Here is a 10,918-nt window from a genome sequence, read left to right on the forward strand (position 1 = left end):
TCTTCCACTTCTCCAGGTCTCTTTTTGTTTCTTGTAGTAATGTTTTGTAATTTTCTTTGAATAGATCCTTTGTGCTTCTGGTTAGATTTACTCCCAAGTATTTAGTCTTGTGATTCACTATTATGAAGGGTATTGTTTTTCTTAGGTCAAGCTCTGTATTTTCTTTGTCACTGTAGAGAAATCCAACTGATTTTTGTATGTTGATCGACAATTTTTTTAAATTTAAATTTATTTTTTTTATTTCCTAGATTCTGAATCTTAGTGCCACTGTGAGATAGAGTAGAAGTGCCCACAGGGTTTCCAAAGCTGTAAATATTTTTTTTTTTAAAAAGCTGTAAATCTTTAGGAAAATAGACTGCTTCATTTTTCTCACCTAAAATAGCTTGTTGGTTTGGACCACCACTAGGATTTACAATACATATTTTTAAGAGACATAATTCAATCTATAACACAAATATAATAGAAGTTAATGGGTATTTTTAAAATGAAATTCTATTTTAATTGTTATTTTAATGACGTTAATGGTGTTTTAAAAAAAATAGTAGCTCAAGCAGACCAATAATACTCAAATTACATGATCAGTAAACTGTATTTAAAGAATGAAAGGGTGCTCGATGTAAGGAAATCTATTATCACAATCTATTTGTCTATCAACTTGTAAAGAAGAAAATTCATTTGATTTCAAATGCCAAAAAGTAATTTCCAGTAAAGTACTATGGCAAATGGGAATAGAAATCAACAAAAGACTACTTATAAAACTTAATCGACTAGTAATTGGAAGCATGAGTGGCATCCACTTCCAAAATAGCTTGCCTCCGGAAACCCTATGAACCTGGAGAAAGAATGGAAGTTATACAAGCATTCAGGTCTTTTGTTCATAGGGTTGCACTTAACAACAACAACAATCTACTAATAAAATATATAAGTATATTAATAAAGGAAATATTATCATAAATAGAAATATATACCTATTCCAAGAAAAATTATGGAATAAACAGGGATGTTTGCTTTAATCATTTTTTAAAACTTTTAATTTTATACTGTTTTACTTATAAATTTCGTATACATTGTTTTTCATACCATATCTTTCCCATTTTCTTTACCCATCTCTTGCTATGCCCATCAAATTGTGTCCCACTCATATTCACCCCATGCTCCCTCCTCCCCCCTTAGATCTTCATAGACATTTTATCAGTTATCTATTTCTACAAAAATGGTTTTATACAGTATTTGTCCTTATGAAATTGAGTTAGTTCACTCAGGATAATGCTCTCCAGTCCCTTCCCCGTTGGGTAGTGATCTACAAAATCATTGCTAGCAGCTTTCACAATTATTTTTAACTTTTTCTACTTTTCTCGTTAATTTAATGAGAAAAATAACTGGCTATTAACATTGGACAAAAATGCTAAATATTCTCTCATTTTGTTGATAATATGATCGACTATCCATTTAAATATGTTGTTAAGAGAGGCTATTACTTGGAAAGGAAGTGTCAGCAAAAGGGAAAAAGATCGTCAATGAGATGAATTGACACAGTGATTGCGGCAAATGATAAGGATGGTGCAGGACAGGTAGGGTTCAGATCTGTTGTTCATAGGGTCGCTATGGGTCCGACTCAACTTCAAGGCACTTAACAACAAGAGCAATCCATAAAGCCAACCATAAAATTACAATCGTTAATAAGATAATTTAAAAATCTAGCTAGCTTCAAAATGAACACACAAAAATGGATATCCTTTCTCTATTTTGTTGTTAAGCATGTAAAAATGAATATAGGAGAAAAGTCTTGTGTTAACAATAGCAACACACAAGTTTAAAATACTTAGGGATAAATGTAATAAGTACTAAAATTTATTATATTTTTTAAACTGTGAAATGTCAATTTGAATAATAACAAAGTTTATATTTTTATTAGAAAAAAATCTTAACATTTCTTTATAATCTATACAGCCACTCTAATCAAATCAATATTGTACTGGCATGGCAAAAGAAAGGCAGATCAGTAAAATAGCATGATCAATCCACAAATACATATTAATGTACATGAGAAAGTTATATGATTAATGTGTTCATTCAGATCAGTGGTGGAAGGTATACTATTTATAAATGATGTCTGCTATGGCAATAAGCTACTGATCTGGGTGGAACAAACCCAGACAAATGTCAAGTTGGCTATTTACGTGCTTTGACCATTTTTCTTTGGGTTGTTAAATCTATCTTGCCAAGACAGACATTTGTGCATTTTATTCCTTATATATAAATAACCATCAGAAACAAAATAGTAAAAATCTTTCAAGAAAATCTAGGAGACTACACCTGTATCCTTGAGGTAGAGAGATAAGGGAAACATTTGTAACTAACATTGGCAATTCTGAACTCATAGAAAAAAAGAGGTTTGACTTTATAGAAATGAAAAACTTTTTTGGTAACAATTATAAACAAAGTAAATAGATACATAATAGTTTGTGGGAAACTACAATATAAATAATAAAGTGTTAATACTTGTAATATTAAAAGATTTTTATAATTTAAACAAAGATTTGATAGCCCAAAGAAAAATGGTCAAAGCACATAAATAGCCAAATCTCAAATAAAATAAATCCAGTTACCAAAAAGATTGTAAAAGATACTGAATCTCATTAGAAAGAACAGAAGCTTTGTGACAAGAGTCAGTCCCAGAATCCTGGCCCCTGAAGAGCCCCATTCCTGCCTTTACCTTGTATCCAGGTGCAGCTCCTGAAGCAGATCACTTTGCATATAGTCCCAGGACAGCTCTACTGCACCAAGGTAGTATCTTCTGACGACGCTAAAGCTGAATGGTAGGAGACACCAAAACAAGCAGAAAGAGCCCTCTAGTTGCATGATTTTTAATGTCAGAAAATGTTCAACTAAAGAAACTAAAGATTAATTCTTCTCTAAAATATATTTGGTTCACAAGAGGGAAAAAAGGTGAAATTTTTATGATTTCGTGAAAAGTTCCAGCACTTTTCAGAGAATTTTAGGACATCTTGCCTGCTGGGCAAGACAGCAGCAGCACTAAGGAAGCAGCTGATAGGATTGCTTTCTTTTGGGCAGGGGACAGCAGTCACAGGAAGAGCTGGAGTGGGAAACTGGAAGCTGAGCTAAAGCTTAACTCGTTCACCTCTGAGGGCAGTATAGAGCTAGGAAATGAAAAGAGGGAGAGGCTAAATAGGGACTCATGACCCTAACCTACACTAACCCTCTTCCTTAGTTGCAGCAGTTAAGATATTCAGGATGATTCCGAATATTCTGGAATCCACTCATACACACAACAGTAAACACTTATCCTAATAGTCAACTTCCTTCTAGTCTTTCCCTTCATACAGCTGCTTAGAGCACAACCTTCCACTTTTTCAATCATACCATTCTTTTCCAGAACCTGAACTCCTGATAACATCTCCAACACATGTGACACACAATCTCCTCACCCTTGCCTCTGAGGAGCACCCTCCTTGTTCTTCCTCTGACACTGATCTGTTTTTATGACACCACAATGCAAAGACAAGACCAAGATGCTGTTTTCTGAACAGAGCGAGGGGAATACTGTATGATTTAAAATCAAGAAAGGTGTGTGTCAGGGCTGTATCCTTCCCCTATACTCATTCAATCTGTATGCTGAACAAATTATTTAAGAAGCAGGACTCTATGACGAATAATGTGGCATCAGAATTGTAGGAAGACTCATCAATAATCTGCATTATGCAGATGACACAACCTTGCTGACAGAAGGGAAGAAGATTTGAAGCACTTATTATAGAAGATCAAAGACTGCAGTTTTTTATATGGGTTACACCTCAACATCAAGAAAATAAAGATCCTCAATAGGTAACATCATGATAGATGAAGAAAAGATTGAAGATATCAACAATTTCTTTTTCCTGGGATTCACATTCAACACCCATGTTAGCAGCAATCTGCTAACAGTCAGGTTTTTTAAACTGGAACAAACCTATTTGCTACTGAGGCAGGATAAAGTTGGTGCCCATGAGCCCACTTCCAGATTTGAAGTTGTTAAAGGGAGCTGGGGAGTATTCTCACTTGGATCAATTGCCTGGATTCACTTGAATGAAAGTAGGAGGCATACAACAATGAAGAGACAGACTGAACTTGGGTTTGTTCCTTTGGCACTGTCCACCTAGCATGCACAGATGTATGTTGTCACTGTTATGTGACATCGAGTCGCCTTCAACTCATAGCAAGCCTGTGTACATTAGCTCTAACCCTGCCCTATCCTGAAACAATGTCCTCATCTCCAGCACAGATGTATGGATAAGTGAAAAAGGGTTGCTGGCTTGAGGAGCAGGGAGTCATGACGACCCTTGGCCAGTTGACTTGGCCCCATGTGGGCTAAGGCTGAATGAAGTGAGCAGCCAGTCTGGAATGCAAGGAGAAGTGACTCCTCAGTTTGTGGCCAATGCCCATTTGCACCTAGCCATGTATGGCCAGAGATGGCTGGCATTTGACCCAAATCCTGGCTGAAAGCAAAGAATACCAGAAGAATGTCTATTTATGCTTTATTGACTATGGAAAGTCACCTGACTGTAAGGATCATTACAAGTTATAGGTGACATTGAGAAGAGTGGGAATCCCAGAGCACTTAATTGTGCTCATGCGAAAGCTACACCTAGAGCAGGAGGCTGTTGTGCAAACAGGAAATACTACATGATTTAAAATTTAGAAGGGAGTGTGTTAGGGCTATATTATCTCTCCATCCCTATTCAAACTGTATCTGGAGCAAATTATTAGATAACCTGGACTCTATGAAGAAGAATGTGGCATCAAGATCACAGAAAGACACATCAATAACCTGTGTTATGCAGATGATACAGCCTTGCTTGCTGAAAGTAAGGAGGATTGAAGCACTTATTGCAGAAGATCAATATGGATTGCATCTCAAGTCAAGAAAACAAAAATTCTTATCACTAGACCAATAGGGAAACATCATGATAGAGGAAAGATTGAAGTTGTCAGCAATTTTCATCTTACCTGGATTAACAGTCAAGATTTGAGTAAGGTACCAGCAGTTAGGAAATCAGGAGACATACTGCATTGCGAAAGTCTGCAATTAGAGATGTCTCCAAATTACTGAGGAACAATGAAGTCAGTTTGAGGACTAAAGTGCATTTGATTCAGGCCACAGCCTTTCCAATCACTTGTGCATCTGAGAGCTGGACAATAAATAAGGAGGACAGAAGAAGAATTGACACCTTTGGCTGTGGTATTGGAGAAGAGTACGGAATATCCCATGGACTCCCAAAAGAACAAACAAGTATGTCCTGGAGAAAGTTTGGGCATGTTGCTAGGAGAGGCCATTCCTGTGAGAGGGACATCATGCTTGGAAAGGTGGAGGGTCAGCAAAAGAGGAAGACCATCAACCAGATGGATTGACACAGTGACTGTTGCAATGGGCTTTAGTGTGTCAGAAAGTGTAAGGATGACACAGGATAAGACAAGGTTCAAATCTGTTGTTCATAGGGTCACTATGGGTTGTACTTGACTCGATGGCACCAAACAACAACAATGGATGGCTGGGGATGAGTTGACCAGCACCCAATCAAACGAAGAGAAGATGATCTGTACCATGAGTTTGTGCTGATTGCTGCAACCTGCTGACTGGACTTTGCTTATGCATGCAGGTGCTCAAAGTTTCCAAACTAAACAGAAGATGCTTCAGCAAAGGGAACATGCTGGTTCCCTCAGAGTACCAGGTTGACAGGGGTGGCAAATCAGAAATTGGCTATCTAAAATGGGGATATTAAGGCATGAAATAACTGGCTTAAACACTCTCAGGAAAATAGTTATTAGTAAGATGATTGTAAAAGGGGGAAAGCTGTAATAAACACAAAAAAAACACAACACAAATGCAAGATTGTATAAAACACAATTTGTTGTTGTTGTTGTTAAGTGCTGCTGAGTTGCCTGCGACTCAGAGCGACCCTATGTACAACAGCCCTAAACCCTGCTCTATCCCGTGCCAATCTCACTGTCTCTGACACACCTACCCTATAACCCCAGTCATTGAATCAATACACCTCATAGAGGGTCTTCCGCTCCTGTGCTGTCCCTCCACCCTCCCAAGCATGACATCCTTTCTCCAAGGACTGGTCCCTCCTTGCAGCACGTCCAGAGTATGTCAGATGAAGCTTCAGAATCCTTGCCTCCAAGGAGCAGCCTGGTTTCACCCTCTTGAGGACAAACATGTTCGTTTTCTTAGAAGTCCACAGTATATTCAATACTCTTCTCCAACACCGCAGCTTAAAGGCATCAATTCTCCTTCTATCATCCCTAGTCATTGTCCAGCTTTCAGATGCACAGCAAGTGACTGCAAAGACTATGGCCTGTATCAAGTGCACCTTAAGTCTCTAGATTGATATCATTGCTCTTCAGTACTTTGGAGAGGTCTCTGATAGCAGACTTTCCCAATCAAATTCGTCTTTTAATTTCCCGGTTACTGGTGCCAACAGTGTTGACTGTGGAGCCAAGCAAACTAAAGCTGTGAATAATCTCCATCTCTTCACCATCTATCATGATGCTGCCAACAGGCCCAGTGGTGAGAATCTTTGTTTCCTTGATATTGAGCTTCAATCCATATTGGATGCTGCAGTCCTTGACCCTCTGCAGCAAGCTATTCAGGTCCTCTTCAGTTTCAGCAAGCAGCGTTGTGTCATCTGCATAATGCAAACTGTACGTGCATGAAATATAATGCATATATTCTACAACCAGGAGAGGACAAAATAGATGAATGGGACCTTCTAAGTGTCAAATCCCTATGCACATCCAAAAACTTCTCCAACAGGGTAAAAAGGGGAGCCACAGACTGGGAAAAAAATATTTGGTAATGACATGTCAGACAAGGGACTTATATCTAGAATTTATAAAATACTCGAGCACCACAACAACATAAAGGTAAATAACCCAATTGAAAAATGGGCACAGGATATGAATAGACACTTCACCAAAGAAGACATTCACATGGCAAATAAGCACATGAAGAAATGTTCAAAATCCCTAGCTCTAAGAGAGAGGCAAATCAAAACAACTATGAGTTATCATTTCACCCCAGTCAGAATAGCAAAATTTAACAGAACAGCAAACATCAAATGCTGGCAAGGTTGTGGAGAAACTGGAACCCTTATTCACTGTTGGTGGGAGTGTAAAATGGTGCAACCACTATGGAAGGCTGGATGGTGCTTTTTCAAAAAGTTGTGAATAGAAATAGAATTTGACCCAGCAATTCCGTTTCTGGGAATTTACCCTAAAGAAACCATAACTGCCACCCAAGCATATATATGCACACCCATGTTTATTGCAGCTTTGTTCGCAATAGCAAAGAGCTGGAAACAACCTAAATGCCCATCAACAAATGAATGGATTGAGAAGCTCTGGTATATTCACACAATGGAATATTATGCAACATTGAAAAACAAGGAACTCATGAAATATTATGCAAAATGAATGACCCTGGAGGACATTATGCTGAGTGAAATACCTCAGTCACAAAAGGACAAATATTGCACAGGGCCACTGTTATAAAATGGGACTGACATCAGGGTTGAGGGAAGACAGAGAAGGAGGAGAGGAATGATGAAACAGATGAAAGTACAACCACAGTCTTCCTAAGAGGCAAGGCTAGTGAAACTTCATTTCACTTACTTTGAGTATATTTTCAGGAGGAACCAATCCTTGGAGGGTACATTATTCTAGGAAAGACAAAAAGAGGAAAAGCCTCAACAAGATGGATTGACACAGTCATTACCACAATGGGCTTGAGTATGACAGAGTATGAGGATGATGTAGGAAAGGGCAAGTTTCAGATATGTTGTTAATAAGGTTGATATGAGTTGTAGTGAACTTGGTGTCACTTAACAACAACAATAATAGCAGCTAATGAAGAAGGTCTGGTCAGCATCAACTAGCTGTTCCTCAGAAGAAAGATGGGCAACTTCTGAAAATATGCTAGAGGATCAGGTACGAGTTGATTCTAAAGGCAATGAGAGAGAGAGAGAGAGAGAGAGAGAGAATATTATTTGGTGAAGTATTTTTTTCATGTCCTCTGCCCATTTTGTAATTGAGTTGTTTTTTTCCTGTTGACATGTTGAAGTTGTTGGCTTTTTAAAGAAATTTAAGATATTTGTCCCTTGTCAGATATTTCATTGCCAACTATTTTCCTAAATCTCTGTTGTTTTTTGTTAGGTGTCATAAACTTGGCTATGACTCATAGCACTCCTATGAACAACAGATCTGAGCTTTGCCTATCCTGTCCTATCACCATCTCTGATATGCCTGAGCCCATTGTTACAGTCACTGTGAGGACTTGTTGGGATCTTCCTTTCTTTCATTGATCCATCTCTTTAGGATCTTCCTCTTTTTTTGCTGACCCTTAAACCTTTCCCAATATGATGTCTTTTTCCAATTACTAGATCCTCCTTACAACATGCCCAAAGTATGTGAGATTAAATTTTAGCAGCCTTGTTTCCAAGGAGCAATTTGGTTTCACTTTCTTCAAGACAGACCCATTTGTTCTCATAACAGTCCATGGGATATTCAGCACTGTTCTCCAAGACCACAACTCAAACACATCCATTCTTCTTCAGTCATCCTTATTCATTGTCCAGTTTTCAGATGAACAGGAAGCAAACAAAAAAGACTGTGGCTTGGATCAGGTGCACCTTCATTCCTAAGGGTTACACCACCAGAGATTTCTCTTATAAAGTTCATGATTACTTTTTCCATCTTTTTGAAGAATGATAACAGGATCTGGATTGAGATTGTATTGTGTCTATAGATTGCTTTTGGCAGTATGGAGCTCTGTGAAAGAAAACACGAGAGAAAAATAAAGATGTACTTTGGTAGGGTACTGGGCAACTGAGTGAAGCAAGATGTCTTCTCCAGGATGAGGTGTCTGCCAGTCCAGCAGAGGGTTGGGGTTGGAGTGCTCAGGCAGGGCAGAGTTTCTGTTCATGTGACAGGTAACTGAGGACCTAAGATGTGTGCGAAGTAAAGAACAGCTCCTTTTCTGGTCTAGTGGGCATTGAGAGGCAGAGCATCTAGTCTTGTATAGAGTTTCTGCTGGCCTCAGAGATACGGTGTTTTTGTCAGTCTAGAGGATTGGTGAAATATTCTTTTTGCACACTCTGATGGCATGAAGAAACAGTGACTCAACAACACATAACAACAACATCCTTCCTTCAAAAGAACACTCTGGCTGACCCTCTTCTAATATTTATTTGTTCTTTTGGCCGGGCGATCTGGTTGCTTAATGAGTAGAGACTTTAGGACCATAGTCCTAAAGGGGGCCCCTCTCTCGGCCACTAGTTGTGCACTGGGAGAAAGACAGGCAACCAGTAAGTTCTCAGTTGAGTAGTGATGTGATTGTTGTTGTGGTTAGGTGCTGTAAAGGCGAGTATAACTCATAGGAACCCTATGAATAATAGACCTGAACCTTGTCCTATCCTGTGCCATCCTCATCATTTTTAACACACTTGAGCCCATTGCTGCAGTCACTGTGTCAATTCATCTGGCTGAGTGTCTTCCTCTCTTTCACTGACCCTTCACTTTTCCAAGCACGTCCCTCTCCAAGGAATGTTGTTATTTTTAAGTACTGTCAAGTCGAGTACAACTCATAGCAATTCTATGAACAAAAGATCTGAACCCTGTCCTATCCCGTGCCATCCTTACACTTTCTAACACATTAGAGCCCATTGTGGCAGTCACTGTGTCAATCCACCTGGTTGAGGGTCTTCCACTCCTTTGCCGACACTCCACCCTTCCCAGCATCATGTCTTTTTCCAAGGAATAGCAACTCCTAGCATCATGCCCCAAGTATGTGATGTGAAGCCTCGTAATTCTTGCCTCCAGACATTCCAGCTTCTTCATATCCAAGATATATTTGTTTGTTCTCTTGGCCGTCCATGGGATGTTCAGTGCTCTTCTCCAACACCACAGCTCAAAGGTGTCAATTCTTCTGTCATCCTTATTCATTGTCTAGCTCTCAGATGCATAGCAAGTGATCGGAAAGACCATGGCCTGAATCAGATGCACCTTAGTCATCAAACAGACATCATTACTTCTCAATAATTTGGAGAAGTCCTTAACTGTAGACTTTCCCAGTGCAGTACACCTCCTTATTTCCTCACTGCTGGTAACCAAGGGTGTAAATTGCGGATCCAAGTAAAATTAAGTTGTTGACAGTTTCAATCTCTTCTCCATCCATCATGATTTTGCTTATTGGTCCAGGGGTAAGAAATTTTGTTTTCTTGATATTGAGATGCAATCCATATTAAAGGCTACATTCCTTGATCTTTTGCAATAAGTGCTTTAAGTCCTCCTCACTTTCAGCAAGCAAGCTTACGCTATCTGCATAAAGCAGGTTCTTGATGAGTCTCCCTCTGATCCTGATGCTGCATTCCTCTTCATAGATTCCAGCTTCTTGAATAATTTGCTCAGCATACAGATTGAATAGGTATATAGAGAGAATACAACCCTAATGCAATTCCTTCTTAATTCCATACTATTTAGTGTTCCCTGGTCTGTTCATACAATAGTCTCCTGGTCTAGGCACAGTTTTTGCATGAGCATAATTAAGTGCTCTGGAACTCTCATTCTTCTCAATGTCAGCCACAATTTTACAGTCAATAAAGCACAGATAGACATTCTTCTGGTATTCTCTGCTTTCAGCCAGGATCCATCCGACATCAGCAATGATATCCCTAGTGCCATGGCCTTTTCTAAATCCTGCTTAACGTCTGGCAGTTCTCTCTCTCTATATATACTGTTCTAGTTGGTTTTGAATGATCCTCAGCAGTATTTTGCTTGCATGGAATATTAATGATATTAGTTTCCACATTCTGTTGGATCACCTCCAAGGAATAGCCTCTCCTAATTAACATAAGCATAT

The 10,918-nt window shown here is 38.9% G+C and overlaps 1 protein-coding gene across 1 annotated transcript in view; it reads right to left on the reverse strand.

Annotated features, from left to right (window-relative positions):
• The window catches only part of F8 (coagulation factor VIII, procoagulant component), a 212,088-nt gene extending 209,226 nt beyond the window's left edge, over positions 1 to 2,862 (reverse strand). The window contains exon 1 of the mRNA XM_006900001.1: positions 2,717 to 2,862. Coding sequence (XP_006900063.1) covers positions 2,717 to 2,862 — 146 coding nt within the window. The remainder of the gene's footprint in view (positions 1 to 2,716) is intronic.
• Between the last annotated feature and the right edge of the window lie 8,056 nt (positions 2,863 to 10,918).

The sequence above is a fragment of the Elephantulus edwardii genome, unplaced genomic scaffold, assembly GCF_000299155.1.
Source record: "Elephantulus edwardii isolate Elephantulus edwardi_28Jun2011 unplaced genomic scaffold, EleEdw1.0 scaffold00269, whole genome shotgun sequence".
In the NCBI taxonomy this organism is placed as follows: domain Eukaryota; kingdom Metazoa; phylum Chordata; class Mammalia; order Macroscelidea; family Macroscelididae; genus Elephantulus; species Elephantulus edwardii.